The 22810-nt window shown below is 40.2% G+C and overlaps 1 protein-coding gene and 1 long non-coding RNA gene across 4 annotated transcripts in view; one reads left to right on the forward strand and one right to left on the reverse strand.

Annotated features, from left to right (window-relative positions):
• Positions 1-22810, forward strand: part of LOC140910539 (uncharacterized) — a 93635-nt gene that overhangs the window by 46382 nt on the left and 24443 nt on the right. The window lies entirely within an intron of this gene.
• ASB5 (ankyrin repeat and SOCS box containing 5) overlaps positions 1-22810 on the reverse strand; it is a 59868-nt gene that overhangs the window by 25416 nt on the left and 11642 nt on the right. Inside the window, exon 1 of one of the 3 annotated variants that reach the window (XM_073341669.1) lies at positions 13272-13481. The exons of 1 other annotated variant lie outside the window; for it this stretch is intronic. In XM_073341669.1, coding sequence (XP_073197770.1) covers positions 13272-13395 — 124 coding nt within the window. In that variant the 5' untranslated portion in view covers positions 13396-13481. Of the gene's footprint in view, positions 1-1867; positions 2000-13271; positions 13482-22810 lie in introns of those variants that run through there. One more of the 3 variants, XM_073341670.1, reaches the window with a different exon arrangement.

The following is a 22810-nucleotide window of genomic DNA, read 5'->3' on the forward strand; positions in this document are numbered from 1 at the left end:
AAGAAATTGAATTTTTAAATGGATAGCAAGAATATTGAGTTATATTAATAAATACTAAAAAACAAAGTTTTACAAGTGATATAAAACCTCATGCTTCAGGTCTTAAACCTATCTTGAACTCACAGGAATTAGGAGGGGACTTCCCTATCCAACGTCAACATACTATGAAGCTTCTTGCACCTTCTTTTGGAGTATGTGGTGCTAGCCACTGCCTGAGACAGGATGTTGGATCAGATGGACCACAGGTCTGAGCCACTATGGCAGTTCCTATTTTCCTATTAAGACAGCCATAATCTGTTATTCATTTTGGATGATTTGCTATAATTGGTGATACATATCCTTTCTCTGTATAATTTAATTGAAGGTTAAACACATTTTGCAATTCTTATTTTTAGTGACAATAGCCAAGAGTTAAAAAAGATGACTAGTGATTTTAGGTGCTTTAACGTTTCAGTAACCAACTGGAGACATCTTGAAGAGTTCTGATTTTCAGAAAGTGCTCACTGTTCACCCCCTCAAACTCAAGCTCTTATAAGGTATTTAAAACAGGGTACACAAAATTACCATCACTTTTGAAAATCTTTGGCCAATATTTATCTTTTGTAGAATAAATAACTAACACTAAAGTGAGTCAAGATCTCAAACAACGGTTACACCCACAAATGAGGTAGTAAGTAAAAGTTCTCTTCTTGTGGCTGCAAATGATTGTGCAAGAAAAATCAGAAGCCCGCATTTAGAGGCTGCTTTCAAAAGTCTGGGCTTATATTTTCATTTAAGAAAATTCTCTGCTCTCTTTGGGTGGCCTATTCCATTGCCAATATAAGATGAAAGAATGAAGTAAGAAGTACTGCAGTACTGTAGAAAAAAATCAGACAAAACTGTACGTTGCCCAAAACATAGAAACAGATTAAAAATCTTCTAAGAGATTTCAGATTGACTGCTGGTGCTATGGATATTTTATATTTACAGCTGGACAAAAAGCAGAATATGGATATGCAGGCAGAATCTCTTTCTGCAATCCATGTTTACCCCATCTTTGTTTCCCTCACCTCCCTCCTTCACATGTGCCCTCTTGGATTGCTCAGCAGAATGCCTGCTAATGTCATTACTTCAGTGACATGTGAGAATCAAATGATACTAGATTGCATTCCAAGTTCTATTTTGCACCTAGACCTTCCCTCGGTTGCTGCCCACAAGAACAGTGAAATCCAGCAGCTGATGGCTTCTGCTAAACCCATTAAATATAGAGTGCTTAGTTATGTGATTGCTTGCATTATAAACAGTGTACAGATATTAAAATTACTGCAGAAATATTCTGTGCAAATTAAGTTTAGAAAAATGTTTCCACTTTTCAAGAATTTGCTTCTGCTTCCATTGAAGTCAATAGGAGTTTTGTCTTTAAGTACAATGGGGACAGAATCAACCTCCAAATCACTATCAGCCCAGTAAAATTGGGCCTTCCAAATAAAATATAAAAAGATGTCTTTAAAAAGCAACATTCTAACTTATTTAACTCATTGCTTTCTGCTGATTTCCAGTTTTGCAATTTCTGTTATCTCGAAAGTGTTAAGAACACGAATAAATGTACTAATTCATAATGCTGTCTAAGAGCAATATTAGCAAATAGATCCTATTCAAAACCTGTTGATCTATCAGGTCTCTACTGTTGTGGTCTTTTTTTGATGCTAAACACAAGCTACCTCTCTCTATATTTAGAAACAGCACTAGTTCCAAGCCATCTGGTATATAATTTACAGGGAACAGCAGTCTACACTGTTCTGTAAACATGAGAGAGAAATAGAGTAAAAAAGAATTCATATTATTAACAGACAAGAACAAAGAATTATTTAAAAATTTCATACAGTACCTAAATCTCCATCTCCCCATGGCACTTCCAGCCAGTTGCAATTATAAATTCTACTCATTTCTTTCAGTGTGAAAATAAAAATCCGTCCCCCCTAGCTGGGGCCTATTCTTAATACACGTCAGCCATGTTTGCAAGGAGATCAGCAGCTCCTTGTAATATGAACTTTCACCTCTAAAACCTATGGCGTAAACACAGTTCTGAAGGCATCAGCTTATGCGGCCACCAACTTTTTTTCTTACTAAAAAGCAGCAACTGCCATTTAATATAACTATATAAAAATGTTAACATATTGGGAATATTAATTGTTTCTATTGGCCCTGATCCTGCAACCTCTACACCAGTGAAACTTCGAATGAAATCAGTGGAAACTTTGCCTGAATAAGGACTGTAGGATCAAGCCTTAATTACCCATCTTTTACCTTGTGGAATGAGATGAACTTATGAATAATAAATTATTTTACAGATATCCACTCAAATCATTATAAATATATAGCCTAGTGAGTGAAGATAAAGGCAGTGATCACACAGGCTACTTTGTTATATTGAATTAATACTTTTAAAAGCAAATAAGAAAATTGCTGCTAGTTTGTGAGCTAGCACAAGCAAATGTTGTTCTCATCAGTAAGAAAAACAGGATTTTGTCTCTCCCCACTCATGCCCCTCTTTCTGGCTATCTTCTTGCAGCTCACTACTGACTGGTAGAGGTTCTTAATTATTAGGTTGTTAAATTGAATGTAGAGCTACATTTAGTATTTTTTTTCCAACTTTGAATGAACAAAGCAGGTTGACTTTTTAAGGAAACTGATTTGAACCTTTTCTTTTTCACATACCAAAGCTTGAAAAATATTCAGGTTACCCAGTGTGGCATTTTTCAAAAATTATCATTATGATTATCAGCAATCAGGTGGTACCTACAATGTGCGAGGCACTGTCCAGACACACCAGAAGACACATTTTTGCCAAGGAGCATTTATAATCTAATAATGAATGTAAGGAGAAACAAATGTATTTTTTCAGTGGATTCTGCTGTAGCAAGCAATCTTGGTCTAAAATGTTAGTGAACAAAAGGTAGTTGGAGGAAAAATGGGATTTGGTTTTATGAAAAAAGTGGCAGTTCTGAAGCCATTCAAAAGCTAATGGCAGAAGCACTGTGAAATAAATCATCACAACTTACTCTAATGTAAGGCCTGATCCAAAGCCCACTGAAATCAATGGAAGCCTTTCAGTTGACTTCAACAGGCTTTGTGTCAGGCTCTCACTTCCAGTCATTGCAGTTAAATATATTCTATTATTCTGTTTTATGGTTTATTAAAATGTGATATCTAAAATTTTCATATTTGGCTTATGGGTTCCCGTATGCAGGGTTCTCATGTTAAACAGGATGCTGCTTTAATGCACATGGCAAAATTTTAGCATGAGACCAGGAAAGTCACCACCTATGATTTTCTTCAAAATATTTGTTGGATTCCTCATAAAAATATTTTCATGGTAGGGCTAGCCACGTGGTTTTAAACCTTTTTTCATTTGTGGACCCCTAAAAAATTCAAATGGAAGTGCAGACCCCTTTGGAAATCTTAGACATAGACTGCGGAACCCCAAGGTTCCACAGATCACAGGTTGAAAATCACTGTTCTATGGTAATGACAACCTTTGCAGACCTCTTAGACAGAGCCATCCGTAGCCCACAAGTTGAAAACCATTGGGCTAGATCATGAATTTACCACAATCCCTGGGTAAGAGGCAGCAAGGTTCTTTCCACTCCCCACGTCTGCCTGCCCACATGAATGGGAGGGGGAGTAGTCTCATCACTGAGGCTTTGCTCCTCCCTGTGGTGTGAGCAGCCCAGATAGGACATAAGGCGGCACCAATCCCAGGCCATGATTCGGCCCTTAGTGCCATCTGTTAGAGTATCTCAGTCATTTACAAGCATGGACCACAAAACTCACAATAACCTGCATTATTATACACATTTTTAAACAACAGTTAAAGAGATAGGCATAGAGAGATTAACCAGTTTGTCCAAAATCAAACCAGAGGACTGTGTCAAAGCCAAAAATAGAATATAGATCTCCTGACCTCCAACTCTGTGCCTAAACCACCAAGACTACCCTTTCTTCCCCACCAGTACCTGCTGGTCCTTCCTAGTGCTGGCAATACAATGGATTACTCTTAATCCTGATGTAGACTATCCACACACTCCAGATAAAATTTCCTCATCCAAACCAAACCATGTTTCTGTGTTTTGCCCTTAAGAGATTAAGACTGGATAGACAGCCTGCAACTTTCTCTGCTTCTTGCCCATTCCTCAAAGGCCATACCTAACCTGGAGAATGCAATATTCCATCACAGAGATGGGTTGAAGTATCAAAATCTGTGTCTGAACTTCCCCAAACTTAAAGGATGTTGGTGTACAGGGTTTTGATTTGGTTGATTTCAAAGTTTACTGTCTGTGATCAGAGCTCGTAAGATATGAAATGTCTTTGGGGCTCATGTCTGCTGGACTCCATTAGCTGAGCATTGTGGGGCAATCCAGGGGATTTGTTGGGGGAAGGGCAGAATGGATTGAGAAAGTACAGGGGGAAACAGAGGTTCAAAGGAAAGTCACAGGGACATCTTCCAAGTAAAACACTTTGCTTTACCATTATTATAATTTGTAGTGATGTCATTACTAAAGGATCAGGTCGCAGCCCCATGGTGCTAGGTTCAGTACAAATATAGTAAACAGCAATCTCTGCTCCAGAGAGCTTACAATCTAAAAAGTAGTCCGTCTTAGCCATAGCCAAGTGTTTAAGGCCAGAAGGGACCGGCAGGTCATCTGGTCTGACCTCCTGTATATCACAGGCCACCAAGACCATCCAGCACCCAAACACTAAGGATTCCTTCACAATCCTTATCTAAAGATGGGCCAAAGAAGTAGTATTTCGCTCTCAGTTAGTTTGAGCTAATGTTTGGGGTTCAGGATGAAGACCAAATTAGGGCTGTTTCAAGTATGGATCTGACTGTGCTGTTCATACAAGATGTTGGCACTGAATGGTGGAAATCTCACAAGATCAGATAATCTAGAATGGTGGAATTCTCATGAGATTAGTTATTCTTGTAAGACTTCTGCTATTTTAGTATGAAATCTCCCTAGAACTACTGTTTTTTCAAGACACCACGCCTATCCAAACTGAACAAGAGAAAAAAGCCCTTCCGCTTTTGGATCCAAACTGTTAGGCCAATGCTAACAACCAAAAGTTAGAAAATGCCAGTGCATTTCTTAATGCGGTTCTACTGTGCATGTGCATTGAGATACAGTCTTTAATTGCATCATCACATACTGTACTATTTTTTCCACAAGAACCCTGCTTCATTCAGTGAATAGGTCGTTGTTTTTTTCAATCCTCCACATTCCATCTGTGGCCCAGGTTTTATTTAATACACACCTTCACTGAATACAGAAATATTTATTTTCCCCCTGGTGTTTCTATGGTGCTCTCTCCATAATATCCAAATCCTTCGCAATCATTAACAAATTTAATAACCCTGAGAGAATCGATGGTATTATTTTCCCTATTTTACAGGTGGGGAAGTGAGGCAGAGAGAGATTAAGGCCAAAATTGCCAAAAGTGTCCACTAATTTTAAGAGCCCCACCTGAGATACCTATGGTCTGATTTTTTTCAGAGTACTTAGTATTATATTGCACTTTATATATTCATCACACAGCTCAAACCAGTTTCAATAGCACTTTGGCAAATCTGGACCCAGGTATAGCTTATTGGGCACCCAGAAAATGAGGAACACACAGTTAGTGGCCAGCTGTGAAAATACTGCTTTAAGTGACTTGCCTAGGATTACTGTGGCAGAGGCAGGGATAGAATCCAATTCGGCAGGATGGCATTCAACATCCTTAACCATCCTTTCTCTTCCTACAAAGCCCTTCTTCATTCTTTATGAACGTTCCAAATTCTTCAACAAATGAGGCAAGACTACAGACTACAGCCTCTTTTACTACACTGTCCTGATTTGTTCCTAGAGCACCATCCATCCTATGCACTGAATGAGGTAGGCATCCTGTGGGGAAAATATGTGATCATGCAATTAAACACTGTGTTAGAGTGTACATGCACAAAGGGGTCAAATTAATGTTATACAGGCAACCTTAATACTGGCATTCCTAACTTTTGAGTGCTTGGCTTTGCAACCTTAACATATTTTTAACAGTAGATTTTTTTAATGTCATCTATTTTTAAAAACCTGGAAAATAAAGAAATTCCATCTTCTGGAAGCATACTGACCCCCAACTTGCGTCATCAGTAGGATTGGGACCTTTAGATCCACATTACAGACCTTAAGCTAATGGAATCACTGCTAGCAATATGGTAGTAGTAGTAGTAGGCTGTTATCTTCTATGCGGACCAGTCATTGGAGGGGGAAGAGAAACACACTTTGCCTGTGAGTTTCAAAGCTATTTGCTGATAGCAGAGGCAAGTTGAGACTGAAGACTCCTAGGTTCAATTTCAGGTTCTGGAAGGGAGTGTGTACTCATGGTTATAGACCCTTCGGCCCCAGCCACCTATCTGTCTCTGTCTCCCTCTCCTCCTATCCACTCTCCCATTGTGGTTCCTGCCCCCTTGCCACTTTGCTCTTATCCAATCCCCACTCTGGCTCCCTCCCCTTCTGTTCCTATATACTCCACATCTCCTGGATCCTGGCCATCTCCCCCCCTGCAGCTATATACTACCCAGCCCCCAACCCCCTGGTCTCTGCTCCTATCCAAACAACTCCACTGGGTCCTGCACCCTCCTCCTCTGCTTCCACCCAACCTCTGGCTCTTGCAAACTCTCCTTCTTCCCAGTTCCTCACCCCTATGAATTCCACTGTGCTTGCATCTTCCTTCTTTTCCCTCACTACCTGGGCACCAGCAAAAGAGTAACAAAGGGCAGTGGTCCTGCTCTCAGTTCCAGTGTCCATTCTACAGTGGCCTGGAGAAGCAATTGTTGGGAAAGTCATGATCGGTCCCTGTAACCCTAGGTTGGAGCATTCACTCTATGGGGATGGCACATGCACAGTCCCTCATATAAACTGTGAGGGTATGGATCATGCTCAGTGTAAATGAAATCTTCAGAATATTTAGCTGCCAAACTATAACTAGTGTCTACTGGCTATGTGCAAACTGCAATTTTTCAAAGCCATAACTTGGCCAAGTTTGGGTGAATTTTCACAGTGATTGCAAAAGATACACCCCCCCCCTTGCAAAATTTTAAGTCCCCGCTCCAAACCATGTGGGTAACTAAATTGTTGCAAAAAATTTTTATAAAATATATTTTTGCTAACCTCATTCTTAATCTGCTGAACCATTTTTGCTGAAATTTTCATAAATAAGACACCTTGAGGCAGATGCCCAACATGGGAAATTTCAGCCCAAATGGTTAAAGTTTGGCAAAGTTATGAGCAACTGAAACAGGGTTTCATAATGGCAAGTGTCAGACAACCTTATGTAAAAGCAGCCTTACCAGTTCCTCCTATAATCATCTACTTGGTGGGAGATAAATCTGTGTATAATCTGTTGCAGCATTATCAGATGTAATAAATAAATAGATGCTTTTTCTGATGTGTTTGTGACAGGTATGGAAATATCCTGGACAAATCTTATTGAATTAAGTTAAAGATGTCACGCTGTCTGGAGTGGCTCATAACTGTGAGTGCCTATCTCAGGGCAGACTGTCAGAAAACAAGAGCAGCCACCCCAAACTGATGGTAAATTCTAATATTAGATTTCACCAAGCCAGTAACAAATGTGAAAACCTAGATCCCTATACCAGTCTTACCATGGAGTCACAGACAGTCCCCATAGCCTCTCCAGCGTATCTTGCCACCCAGACAAACTGAACTTAGTGATAATGGTCACATAAACCAAAAAATCACGCAGATCAGGTTTCTCCCAGTCTCAAGACACCAGTAACTTACCCCGATCAACTGATACTCCAGATCTTACACCAGTGTCAATGCTGGCAGCCAATTCTATGGTAAATTTATAGTATAAGTTTATTAGCTAAGAAAAAAGAATGAGAGTTATTGAGAGATTAAAGAAGGTAAAATATAATAACAGGTGAGTCAAAGTTTGTAAGTCCAAAATGATAGCAGAGATGTAGTAATTTGCAAGTTTCCCAAAAGTCTTCTCAGGGCTACCAAGAATAACTGGGGATCTCAGTTTTCTTGTTCAGTTATTCTACCCATTAGAATCCAAACAGTCCAGAGATAAATGATCTCTCTTTGAATCAGTACTTGTAGCTTCTTTTCATAGACAACAATCTGACAAGTGTCTGTACCGACACAATGCCAATTGCTTTGAATTTAGCACTCTTCTTTATTTGCATTCGATGAGTTAGTTAGTCACAGGGATATACATAATGTAAATGTCTGCCATTATAATAGGAATAGATAAGTAAAAACAATACAATTAACATCTCCTTTGATCTCTATTAACACACAAGTGAATTCGCCTGAACATATACTAATACATTTAACTTCTTTGATATTCACACACAAGTGAATTGGCCTATGGCTCTGGCCTGAGCTGGTCTGTCAGCATCATAAAACTCTTAGGACATCATTGTATTAAAATGCAAGTGTTTAAATATTATCATGGGATAATTCAATGCTATATAATGGCAGATAGCTAAAAAGTGACAAGTTTTTAAAGTGCTTATATACCAATGCTAGAAGTCTAAATAATAAGATGGATGAAGTAGAGTTCCTCATATTAAATGAGAATATTGATATAGTAGGCATCACAGAAACTTGGTGCAATGAGGATAATCAATGGGACACAGTAATACCAGGGTACAAAATATATTGGAAGGACAGAACAGGTCATGCTGGTGGGGGCACTATATGTGGAAAAAAAACATAGAATCAAATGAAGTAAAAATCTTAAATTAACCAAACTGTACCAAGAGGTGATATAGCTGGACCGCTTGGTAATAGTGACTATAATATAATTAAATTTAACATCCCTATGGTGGGGAAAACACCACAGCAGCCCAACACTGTAGCAATTAATTTCAGAAAGGGGAACTACACAAAAATGGGGTTACTTTTAAACAGAAATTAAAAGGTACTGCACCAAAAGTGAAATCCCTGCAAGCTACATGGAAACTTTTTAAAGACACCATAATAGAGGCTCAATTTAAATGTATACCCCAAATAAAAAAACATAGTAAGAGAACCCAGAAAGTGCCACCGTGGCTAAACAACAAAGTAAAAGAAGCAATGAGACACAGAAAAACATCCTTTAAAAAGTGGAAGTTAAATCCTAGTGTGGAAAATAGAGAGGAGCATAAACTCTGGCAAATGAAGTGTAAAAATATAATTAGGAAGGCCAAGAAAGAATTTGAAGAACAGCGAGCCAAAGATTCAAAAAGTAATAGCAAAAAAATTTTTTAAGTACATCAGAAGCAGGAAGCCTGCTAAACAACGAGTGAGGCCACTGGACGATCAAGATGCTAAAGGAACACTCAAGGACGATAAGACCATTGCGGAGAAACTAAATGAATTCTTAGCATCGGTCTTCATGACTGAGGATGTGAGGGAGATTCCCAAACCTGAGACATTCTTTTTAGGTGACAAATCTGAGGAACTGTCCCAGATTGAGGTGTCATTAGAGGAGGTTTTGGAACAAATTGATAAACTGAACAGTAATAAGTCACCAGGATCAGATGGCATTCACCCAAGACTTCTGAAGAAACTCAAATGTGAAATTGCAGAACAATTAACTGTAGTCTCTAACCTATCATTTAAATCCGCTTCTGTACCAAATGACTGGAGAATAGGTAATGTGACACCAATTTTTAAAAATGGTTCCAGAAGTGATCCTGGCAATTACAGTCCGGTAAGCCTGACTTCAGTACCGGGCAAAGTGGTTGAAACTATTATAAAGAACACAACTGTCAGACACATAGATGAAGGTAATTTGCTGGGGAAGAGTCAACTTGGTTTTTGTAAAGGGAAGTCATGCCTCACCAATCTACTAGAATTCTTTGAGGGGGTCAACAAGCATGTAGACAAGGGGGATCCAGTGGACATAGTGTACTTAGATTTTCAGAAAGCCTTTGACAAGGTCCCTCACCAAAGGCTCTTAAGCAAAGTAAGCTGTCATGGGATAAGAGGAAGATCCTCTCATGGATTGGTAACTGGTTAAAAGATATGAAACAAAAGGTAGGAATAAATGGTCAGTTTTCAGAATGGAGAGAGGTAAACAGTGGTGTCCCCCAGGGATCTGTACTGGGACCAGTCCTATTCAACATATTCATCAATGATCTGGAAAAAGGGGTAAACAGGTGGCAAAATTTGCAGATGATACAGAACTACTCAAGATAGTTAAGTCCCAGGCAGACTGCGAAGAGCTACAAAAGGATCTCTCAAAACTGGGTGACTGGGCAACAAAATGGCAGATGAAATTCAATGTAGATAAATTCAATGTAAATGCAAAGTAATACACATTGGAAAACATAATCCCAACTATACGTATAAAATGATGGGGTCTGAATTAGCTGTTACCACTCAAGAAAAAGATGGAGTCATTGTGGATAGTTCTCTGAAAACATCCACTCAGTGTGCAGTGGCAGTCAAAAAAGTGAACAGAATGTTGGGAATCATTAAGAAAGGGATAGATAATAAACAGAAAATATTATATTGCCTCTATGAAAATCCATGGTATGCCCACATCTTGAATACTGCGTGCAGATGTGGTCGCCCCATCTGAAAAAAGATACATTGGAATTGGAAAGGGTTCAGAAAAGGGCAACAAAAATTATTAGGGGTATGGAACGGCTTCTGTATGAAGAGAGATTAATAAAACTGGGACTTTTCAGCTTTGAAAACAGACAACTAAGTGGGGATATGAAAGAGGTCTATAAAATCATGACTGGTGTGGAGAAAGTAAATAAGGAAGTGTGTTTTTTTACATTTTCTCATAACACAAGAACTAGGGGTCACCAAATGAAATTAATAGGCAGCAGGTTTAAAACAAACAAAGTAAGTATTTCTTCACACAACGCACAGTCAACCTGTGGAACTCTTTGCCAGAGGATGTTGTGAAGGCCAAAAAGAACTAGATGATAAATTAATGGAGGATAGTACCATCAATGGCTATTAGCCAGGATGGGGCAGAGATGGTGTCCCTAATCTCTGTTTGCCAGAAACTGAGATTGGGAGACAGGGAATGAATCACTTGATGATTTCTTGTTCTGTTCATTAGGTCTGGGGCACCTGGCATAGGCCACTGTCGAGAGACAAGATACTGAGCTAGACCTTTGGTCTGACCCAGTATGGCTGTTCTTATGTTATGTTCTTACGATGGTATGTAACTTCTTTTAAGGGAGAGACAGGACAAATGTAAACACTAGGAAGTATTATGTGCTTCAAAGGACTCTTTAAAATAGTGGAGCAGAGAAGACGGAACTTTCAGTTGAGTGGGGTTCCTAAGAAATACTTCGGAAGAAGGGAATGGAAATTACTCACTTCCGGAGCCATCCTTTTGAAGCTGCTCCTTGAAGAGAAACCTAATGGTCTGGCTGATTACCTATTCATGATCTCTTCAAAGGCGCAAACCTGATAAAGGAGGGATACAGTAACTCATGGGGGAGCTAGTCCTGAGAGAAAGCTGTTATGAACTGGGGACCACAGGAAAAATCCCTAATCACCAACCAGAGCCCTTCTTGGAGTTAGGGTCTGGTCTCTGGTTAGGTTATTCACATGTGAGTAGGTTCTTTTATTGTTTTTACTGTTTTCTGTCTAATTCTTTTACCTTTAAGAATAAAAGTGTTCACTTAGGAAGACTGTGTGGTAACTTATAACTGTTGGGAATTATACATTATTAGTCTCTGAAGAGAAAGCATAATGCAGATGCAGGCAGCGTGCCTTGCTGGAGGATGTCATGATATAGTCAGAGGCCAGTGCAACCTGAAAACACTCTGGTCAGGAGGCAGAGAGTCGCAGATCTCTGACTCTACTCCAGAGAGGTGATGGCTGAGGAGACTAGAATGGGTGCCCTTGTTGAACCACAGAGGGGGAATACAGGTACATTTGCCCTGAACTGCCCTGACAGTGTTTATATACCTTAGTCCAAAATATCTATCAGGAGCATTGAATTCCCTTTTCCAGGTTTCTACATATGTACCACCAATGGGTATATTATTAGTAAATGCTTATTGTTAATAATTATTATTTATTTTATTTATTTATTAGTATACTGTTGCCCTTAAATAAATTAGAAAGCTTTCTTTAGGATTTAGGGAAAGTATAGTAGCTGCTACTTGTATTCTTGAATATATCTTAATTCTCAATATTGACAGTAGTGAAAGTTATCACCATAACACTATTTTAAGTATTCTTCTTACCTTTTGCTCCACTTCACAACTGTGTTATAGATATATATATATGTGTTATATATATATAATGCCAAATGTAGTTGACATCCCCTTCAAGGTGTAAATTAACTGTCAATACTTTCCATTTTCCCTTTATGTCTTTTTTCTCTGTTTTTTTAACATATTTTGTTCTATCAAACACTTGCTGATTTTTTTTTCTAAAATCAACGCTGCTAAATTTTGATGTCCTTAGTCTCCTTTTTTCCCTCACTTTGATCCTAATTAGAGTATTATTAGTATTTTAAAAAAATACTCTACCATGTTTATGCCTCCAATCATATATGTTAGTTCAGGCTCTGATAAGTGTTTTATTTTTCTAATATCTGCTTTAACTATCATGTAACAAAGCAGTTCGATAATATTCCCATCATGCCCTCAAGCTTATTGATTAAAATATCCTTTCTCAAAATGTCCCAATGTATGTCCAGGTAATTTTAAGTGCCTCTGCATTCTATTTTTTTCTTTTCACAATTTTTCTTTTAATTTTAGTATTCAGCATCTTGTTACATTTGAACAGACAATCTGTGGTAAATTCCTAAAATTAACATACTCTCTTCGGTATCTTTAATCTCCAAAATTTCCTATCTTTTAGTTACTCCAAGCCTCTCTTTACATGTAGTTACTTATCCCTTTCCATTATCTGATCTCTTGTAAACAGTCAGCCCTCAGTATTTAGTTACATTGACTTTTGCTTCCCCGCAACAATTTGCATTAAGCCTTGAACACTTGCGCCACAACTAAGGCATATAAACAAGAAAACGTACAGTGGATGAGTTTACATTACAAAATGTACAATCAAAAATTATAGCTGCATTATCTCTGTAGAAACTCATGCAAGTGTAATACACTACTGGTAATTAATATAAGCATGCCTTTACATTACAAATCTGATTACTAAAAAAATTCAGTTTAAAGTTAGTACACTGCAAAACTGGGTCAACTTGGTATATTCTAATGCACTGTCAGCTTGTGAAATGGCTGCTATACTAACCTTGGCTGGTCAGAATACCCCAGCAAGCTTTTCGTTTTGCAGGACACTCCCCTATACTTTCTAGGCTTCTTTTTAGGAGATTCTGGTTAGTGCAGCTCCTCTGAATAGCAGTACTTGTGATCATAATTTGTTATTTTTTTCTCCTGCAAAGTCTGTGTATCATTAGTGCAGATGCTCTAGTCAGAGGAACATCCACGGATGGATTTGTAGCTACTTTTTTTCCCCTTTCAGATTTTCACAGAGGATCTTGTTGTACTTACTGTAGAAGGCTACAACACTGAAATCCACAGTGAGTGCACAGTGGGGGAAGGGAAGGAAAGCTCTAGCATTTTCTATTTTTAAAATGGAAAAAGAATCAGCTTAGCTACAACATGAACCTTAACTATTTACATGATTTAAATGGAAAGGTGGTGTTTTTTTTTATTAGACCAGAAAAGCAACTGATTCTTAAAACACAACACAGTTCATGCTTTAATATGAGGTTTGCATACTAAGCAGCTCAAATTAGAAAAAAATTATGAGTATGTTAATAAAAGAATTATGGTTCTGATAAATGACAGCCTTAAACAGTGAACCCACCCCCCTCAGTAATAAATACTGCCTCATGACTGGCTTCTGTCACCTACAGCTCTGCAGTTGGTAAAGAATTTACGTAGAACTTGGGAATTATCCAACAAATGCAACACTAATTGTGTATGTAGAGCACAGTATTGTGCAGCCATAAACTAGAAAACACTTCCTGAATAAACAAATGCTTTCATATGGCAACAGAAACGATGTAATTGATTACTTTGCAGGTTGTATCCAGATATGAAAGTAAGGTTATAATCATTTCAAGGAGTCCTGAGTCACTAGTTTTTGACAACAGTATAAATAGTAACAAGGACAACAAACTTGGATAAAGACTTCTTTATGCGTACTGGCTTGTAATGCTGGAAACAAATCTGCATGGACAAGGAAAAGGACGCAACTGATCCCTGATAAAATAACAGTGTGGATTAACCAGAGCAGTGATCTTATTACAGTAGTAATATGTTGACATACTGTTTAAAAAAACCCAACTTTTCTCACGGTCTTGTTTTATTAATGTACAGACTAGCCCATTCATCAACACTTTTAAAATAACACTACTACTTTGCATTAATATTCTGTCTTTTATTTGTGATTCTCAAGGTACTTTACAAATATTAATCAATTAAGCCTCAAAACACTGCTGAGATGTTGGAATTATACCCAGTTCACACATAAATTCACAGAAATAAAAATAAGCAAGTTAGCACATCAGAGTTCTATATCAAATGTAGAAACATAAGATGTGTGTAAATTAAAGTTTATGCGACTGTCCCACCACTCAATGAGCTGTTCTTATCTGTCTTGAAATTAAATTGAGTTTAGAAATCAAATTTAATTTTTGCCTCTTTTCCCTATATTCACCTCAAACAGAACTTCTAAAAAAAATAAAAATTAAGGGCTAGATTAAAGGTAGTTGGTACAAGAGAGTAAGGGCTAGATATGGCAGAGGGCACAAGGGATAGATCCACAAAGGGGACTGAGGAGTGGGTCAGTTTGGACCGCTGTGCGGAGCCCCGGACCCTCCACCTGATTTGGGCACCCAGTCCCCACCCAGGCTTACTCCTACACTGTTGCTGGTGGCGGCACTGCCTTCAGAGCTGGGCTGCTGGTGAGCAGTGGCTGCTATGGGAGAGCTAAAGAAAATTTTGGGGTGGCCCCCGCAAGCCTCCCCCTAGCACATCCCTGGCTGCCTTAGTCACCCAACAGGAAATTGGATTGCTAACCGTTCAGGACTCCCAGAATTAAAGATTAACCTTTAATTTAAAATTATGTCATGTGATGAATACATCCAACCAAAATTGGCAACCCTAATAGGAAATGCAAAGGGGGGGAGCCAAAGTCCTACCTCCCAAAAGGAGTTACGCATGTACTAGAGATGCCTCCCTCTGTTTGGGATTCAAAGCTGTGAACCTTCTCCTGGTCTAAGGTGCCTAAGCCAGATCAGCCATTTTCACAAAAGACCAAGGTGGGGGTAATCCTCTCCGCCCATAGCCCTGTGGTTACAGCCCTGACCTCCAATATGGGAGGTGTGGGTTCAAATCTCTCTTTTGCCTGATGAGGAGCGGGGATTTGAACCCAGGTCTCTCACCTCCTAGGAAAATGTCCTAATCATGGGATTATAGAACATTCTGTGGTAGGTGTCTCTCTTTCTCTTCCCCCCCGATGAAGTTGTTCTGTTTTGTATAAAATATTTAAATAGTCATTGGCCAAGAGAGCGTGGAATAAGACTGACTATAGTCTGGTGGTTAGGGCACTCACTAGTGAGGGGAGATACCAAGGTTTAATGCCCTGTTCCTCATCAAGCAGAGGAGGGATTTGAGTGCACGTCTCCCACATCATCCTGGGTGACTGCTCTAACCACTGGACTATTCGGTAAAAAGGGGCAGCATTATCATTATTTTGTATGAGGCCCAATCCAGCATGTGGCCTCTGAGCACACCCATCCCACTGGCAAGGTACAGGGGGAATGTTTAGTTTGTGGATCCAACCAGGGGTTAGCCGTGGGTTAGAGATCAGGCACCAGGACTCAGGCAGCTTCACGCATGTCTACGAGTAGATATTTAGGCATCTAAGGGATTGTACTGACAGAAACATAGGCACTTGGAGAATTTATGCACCAGCCAAGCAGAGATTTTGAGGACCTACATTTTTGAATTAGGTCCCTGAAGTGAGTAAATGCCTAAATCCCTTAATGGATCTACCCAAGGGGCCTTGCACATTTGCACTAGAGGTATGCGCAACCTTGAGCCTCGCATTCTTAGTACACAAGGACCCCAAAGGAACTGGAAGTGAGAGGGACTATTCCTCCCATGCTAGCCAGCAGAACAAAGGTAGTGCAGAGGAGTGTAGGTGCTTCATTCTCTCAAAGATGTTGCAGCCTCTGCACAGGTGTTTTCCCCTAAAGGTGCTCTGACTGAATGAGCCAGAGTGCCTAAGGGACCGCACACAAAGAAGGACATACCTCCACATCCCACAGACCAGGGCTTTGACTATAAAAGCCAGAACAAAGCCCTACACTTGATGGAGGGTGGGTGCATTATAAATTTAATTTTAATATTCATAAAGTTTCTTGTTAAATTGTCAATATTCTTCAACAACTAACTGAATTATACACGAGAAAGAAAGTCAATAATTTCCCCATATTTCATGACTTCGGGGCTTTTCTCGCTTTCACAATCACTTTTGACAGGTGCTTTTGGGAGGAAGAGGGGACCTGCAGGTGAATTTGTCATCTGGGATGGGAGGCTGTTGTTGAGGGGGGCTGTTGGTTAGGAAGGAAGTCCTGTCTTATGTGCTTTTGGGGAAGTATTGAGTGCATTTATCAGCTGAGAATGAGGTTGGCTAGCTTCTCAGGGTGGTTGAGCAAGTAGATTTGGTAGCTTAGAAGGAATTCAGGTTAGCTTGTTTTCCATAGATGTTCTAACCCTCTGCTATGTTATCTATGTCATCAGCAGCAGAGGGTGTGGCTAGCAGTAGCAGCGGCAAGGAAGTCCACAGACACTGTCTACAGATAGAACATGGCAGGCAGCTGCTGCTGCTTCAGAGGAGTTGACTTAGGGGAAGTCAGAGAAGCACCTGCTCTCCCTCCCAAAGAATTTGGGCAAAGAAGCAGGAAGAAATTATGTTGGAAGGGAGGCAGGATGGCTCAAAAAGCAGGGATGCTGAGAGGGATATCTCCTTTCCCATAGATAATTGATTAGTTAATTGATATGACTGTCATTATTTTCTACCAACTTTATCCACATATTTTAGATCCTCTGGAGGACATAAGAATATAACACACAAAGAGATGCAAATATTCTCCTTATTGCTTTATAGGATACAGAGTTCATCTCACACAGTATCCTTGACGAAACTTGACACAAGACCAAATGGGTTAGCATATAACTGTTTTGCTTATGGGCAACAGCCATATTGAAGTTCTGAAATGGATCTTTCGAGACTGGCATCAAACTCTTTTCAAAAATAAAATTAAAAAAGGGGAAATGACTAGTAGTCTAAAGTTTTCAGTTGGAAACATAAAAGAAAAGCACACAGGTGGTACGTGTATAGAGGAGAGATGAAATTGTGGTTAATCACTGGGACCCAGGCCACCTGGGTTTCATTTCCAACTCTGCACACACTTCTTGTGTGATCTTGTGCAATCCCTTCTCAGTTTCTCTATCTTTAAAACAGGAATAATATTTCCCTTTCTCATAGGGCAGTTGTGAAGATTAATTCATTAATGTTTGTGAGGTGCTTATATACTACTCTGAAGAATGCCATATAAAAGACCCTTAAACATCTTTGAAATCCTTTAACAAAAGTATTTAATTAAAAATCCATTTATGAGTACTATATATTCAGCTGTTGTGATGGACAAGCAATTAACTAATTATTTTTATGGCAGGGTTGTCTATGACAGTGATGCTGTAACCATCAGAGCAAAAGAATCTAGGGGAAGGGACAGAGACTGAAACATGTCAGTATGGAAATTGACTAGAGGATGTTATTCATAGGTGTGGAATTTTGACAGTATTGATTTTCCTTATCTAACTTGTAAACATGATATAATTCCCTGGCTCATATTCCTCTCAAAATGTTGGCTTCATTTCATTTTCTTAACCCAAACGTGAAACTATTAGAAAAAAATGAAGGCTTCTTATATCAAGCTTTTTTTTTTTATATAGATTGTTATGGAAAAGAAATGCCAGTGCAAGTTTAAACATTTCCATGGAAGCAGAAAACTCATATGTTTATTTTATGGATGCAGCTGTGTTCCTGTCAACAGCTGTGAAGTTGTAAAGAAATTATTTCCCATCCATTTCAGTTGGGAAAGCATTCCAGTTTGAAAGAAGTATTTAAGACAAGCTTCAACAAGTGTTTAAAAACTGAAATTTTGTTTGGGTATAACTTTCTAGGAAAATGGGATTTTTTACTGTTTTTAATAAAAATAACAAAGGATGAATTCTGTAAAGTTTTGTGCCTTGGTACATGCTGGAAAAAAGTAAGTTTCTAGCATGCTAATTGTTGCCTTATTCTAACTCCAAATGAACAAATGACATTGAAATAAAGTGAGCTTTCTAAATAGAATCCTTTAGACAAGCTATTAAGATCAATGCACATATAATTTAAAATACTTTGAACATTTATGGTATACTCCTTGCAAAATCTGAGTGCTTTATAGATATTCAAGAATTATGCCTCATAGCATCCATGCAAGGTAAGTATTAACCCAATTTTAGTAGAAAAACTGAGGCAAGGAGACACTGAGTCTTGCCTGTGGTCACACAGAAAATTTGAGGCACAGTTGGGAATGGAACCTAGATTTCTCAACTCCCAAAAGATCATTTTTCCTTCTTAATAGCAATGACGCATTGAATTTACATACCACCAGCATTGTGCCTAGCGAAGGAGTGAGATCCCCTGATCCTGGGGTCATTGGGCACTGGCCCATGTGGCTAGTACATGACAGACAGCCTTCAGGCTTTTGGGGATCTATTGGACATAGGGTGTACCGGCTATGCCCTCTTTTCCCAAACTTATTTATCTAGGTATTTATATGGCCTTCATGACCATTGTGTCTGAGTATCTTGTGGGCTGACCCCTGAGGGAATCAAGCACCCAGTCTACCTGTGGCAGGCTCTGCTAAGGAGAATGAGCCAATTCAGATCCACCTATAGCTGAGCGATACTTCATGCAGTAAGGAGCACCTTCAGTCAGGAAGCCCCAGAACAGAGGAAGCTCCTGAGGAGAGAGAGGAAGTTACTCCCATTGGTGTCTCCCTGGAGAAGAGAGGCTCATAGGGAGAAGGAATGGGCCCAGAGAGAAAGCGTTCCCAGGCAAGGGACCAGAGCAGCTCAGGAGAACTGAGCATGGGACCTCCTAGGGATGTATGACGGACTGGCAGAGCAAAGAGGAATGCACTGTCAAGGGAAGAGTGGCATACAACCAAATGCCCCACAGAGGCCCAAGCTCCAGGCAGGGAATTCAGCCTGACGGTGCTTCAGGGCAAGTCCTAAGATTGATTAATCCAGGGCAGAGAATTTGCGATGGAGTGGCTTACTGAAGATTTTATTTGTTTTCATATTATACTTTTCTGACAAATAAATGAGACCCTCCAAAGAGGGCGCTCTTTAATAGTAGAAAAGCTTGCTTGGACTCATTTATACCATGGGTGAGGGGAAACTGAGCCAGTTGCTCACCTGCAGTGCCATGCCTGACCACTCGTGCTGTGCTGGGGTGACCTCAATGGCATTACACTAAGCCTAGGTATATTAGTGATTTTATCCTCACAACATCCTGGTGAGGTAGGGAAGTATTGTTATTTCTACTTTGCATATGGATAACCAAGGCACAAAGAAAGTAAGTGATATTTCCAGGGCAACAAAGGAAGTCTATGGGAAGGAAGTCTAGAAATTAAACTTAGATCTCCAAGTACCTTAACTACAAGACTGTCCAGGAAAGGGATAACATAGAAGCCAAAGATCTCTCTAGTTGAAACAGGGGAAAGCTCAAGTGTTCAGATCAGTTAGTTTAGGGCCCCTTTGTGATACTGGATGAAGACAAAGTGACTAGGGCCTCAGTCTGCTGCTTAGAGGGAAGAATTTCATTAAAGCCCAAAAATTAAAATGCTGATTATAAATATTTTATAAAAATTTCTGACACCCCATCTGCCTAGAAAATTAGCAAAAATAGATTTTGTAAAAACTACACCATATATTTAAATAAACACACAACATGAGCTTTTCCTAGTGAAATCAATGGTAAAGAATTTTTTTTCTCTTTTGCTTTCTGTAACTCCTTTCATAATGACAAATACATGGTTGTTTCTGTAGAACAAGTGGGTTTTTCCAGTATATAACTGGAATGTTTTATTTTAACAGGCCTTTGTCATTGTTGGTAAAGCAAGAGTGTGGGTTCTGTAATTTAGAAAATTTCTGAAATTTTCTTTTAAGCATGTAGTAATACATGAGATTTAAAGTTTGGACAATTGGCATACATTTAAACTTTTTATTGTATGGGAGAAAATTAAAATCCCAATACATGAATGCATCACAGTTTGACGCAAATGCTGTCAGGCTGGGTTGTATGTATAGAAATAACCCAGTGATCAAATCTGTCAATGAATTAGTGAATTACTTCCAAATTGTAGTAAAACAAGAAACTAACTAACTATGCATTTTACATTAAAAATCGTAACCTGCAAGGAGCAGGGTTTTCAGAGAAAAAAAAAAGCTTTGCTTTGACTGTTACACATTTAAACATATATGGTATACGATGGCTTATTTGAAAATATCATTCCTAAATTCCTAGTACCATACAGATTGCATTTACTGTTCTCTCCCAGTACTGAATCAAATGAGTAAGAATCGGAAAAGACAAGACAAATCTGTGAGTGTTTGATATAGTTTAATTTTAAAAAATCTTATTTAGCACTAGATTATTTACATGGATGTCGGATGCTAAAAGTGGCTAAATAAGGTAGCAGTAGCTTCTCAGGACAAACTGAAAATTCCTATAAATAAAAATGTTCTGCTGTCAGAAAAGTGATATTCTTTCTTTAAGTATCATATTCAGATTAAAAGGGGTAAAATCAGAAATCCTTTCAACTGTACAGTAAATCCTGGACATATGGGCCTCAATCACAAGGCTTCTAAATATATGCAACAACTGTTTAAAAATCTCATCTTCACAGTAATGTGCTACCAATGTTTTATCAAGGTGGTCTCTCAGAAACTTTCTCCCTTACACCCAGATCCAGCAAAGCACTTAAGCATGCAAGTAAACCATTTGAAATAATGGGGTTATTCATGTGCTCCCATAGGAGCTGCTGCATACATTGATTTTAATTGTCCATATAAGAGGTCTACACTACGGAGTTAGGTCGATGTAAGGCAGCTTACGTCACTTACTTACTTACTCTGTAAGTGTTGACACTATATTGCTCCCACCGCTGTAATTCCCCCACTACACCAACCTAATAACTCCACCTCCACGAGAGGTGTAGCACCTAGGTCAATGTAGGTAGGGTGACACAGTGTCTGTATAGACACAGCACTATTTACATCGCCTGTCAGCTCTGCGTCCTGCCTGGCGCTGAGAGCCTTGGCTCTCATCTTGGCACAGAGCTCCCACCTGCCTGGTTCTGAGCACCCGGGCTCTCAGCTCCTCATGGAGCTCCCAGCTGGGAGCCTGGCTGCCAGGCACTGAAAGCTGTCAGCAAACTCTCCTGGTGAGTACATGCACTTAGGGTTGCCAACTTTCTAATTGCACTAAATGAACATCACTGCCCCACTCCTGTCCCAAGGCCCCACACCTTCCCACCCCTTCTCTGAGGCCCCACCCCTGCCTTGTCCATCCCCACCATCATCTGGGTTGAGGCCAGAAATTAGGGGTTTAGGGTGCAGGAGGGGGCTCCAGGCTGGGGCAGGAGGTTGGGGTGCAGTCTCTGGGGCAGGTCTGGGGATGAGGGTTTTGGGGTGTTGGAGGGGGCTTCGGAAAGGGGGGATAGAGCCGAGGGGTTTGAAGTGTGGGAGGGGGCTCTGGGCTGAGGCAGAGGGTTGGGGATACAGGGGAGGTGTGGTCTGTGGGCTCTGGGAGAAAGTTTGGGTGCTGGAGGGGGCTCCGGGCTGGGGCAAGAGGTTTGGGTGCGGGCTGCAGGAGGAGCCTCAGGACTGGGGCAGGGAGTTGGGGTGCAGGGTGGGGGAGAGGGCTCAGAGCTGGGGCAAGGTGGCAGTGCTGGAGGGGGTGCGGGCATCAGGAGGGAGTTTGGGTGTGGGAGGGGGCTCCGGGCTCGGGCAGAGGGTTGGAATGCGGGAGAGGGTGCTGGAAACGGGCTCTGGGCAGCACTTACCTCGGGAGGCTCCCTGGAAGCGATGACATGTCCCTCAGCTCCTAGGCAGAGGGACCAGGCAGCGCTGCACAGTGCATACTGCCTCCACAGCTCAATGTCAATGGCTGCAGTTCCCAGCCATTGGGAGCTGCAGAGCTGGTGCTCATAGTGGGGACAGCGCGTGGAGCCCCCCTGGCTGTCCCTCCACCTAGGAGCTGATGGACATATCGCTGCTTCCAGGAGCCATGCAGAGGCAGGTAGGGAGCCTGCCAGCCCCGCCAACTGGATTTTTAATGACCTGGTCAGCCATGCTGACTGGAGCCGCTAGGGTCCCTTTTCAACCCAGCTTTCCAGTTGAAAACCAGACACCTGGCAACCCTACATGTATTACTGACAGAAGGAAGGCAGTGTGGACATGAAAAACTGCAGTAATTACTGCGGTATCTGTAAGTCGACCTAACATAGGTCAACTCAGTAGTGTAGTGAAGATAAGACCTAAATCCATAGAAAGGTTTGTACTTTGTTCTCATTATATAAAGAGAATATTGATCATATAGCAGAGTGTTGAACTTATATACTTTGAAATGGATTGTGGTGTGGGAAGCCCTTTTAGGGTGGTCTGGAGTATCTTCCCCAGGAAAGTTTTGTTTTG

Source organism: Lepidochelys kempii, chromosome 4 (assembly GCF_965140265.1).
Source record: "Lepidochelys kempii isolate rLepKem1 chromosome 4, rLepKem1.hap2, whole genome shotgun sequence".
Classification (NCBI taxonomy): Eukaryota; Metazoa; Chordata; order Testudines; family Cheloniidae; genus Lepidochelys; species Lepidochelys kempii.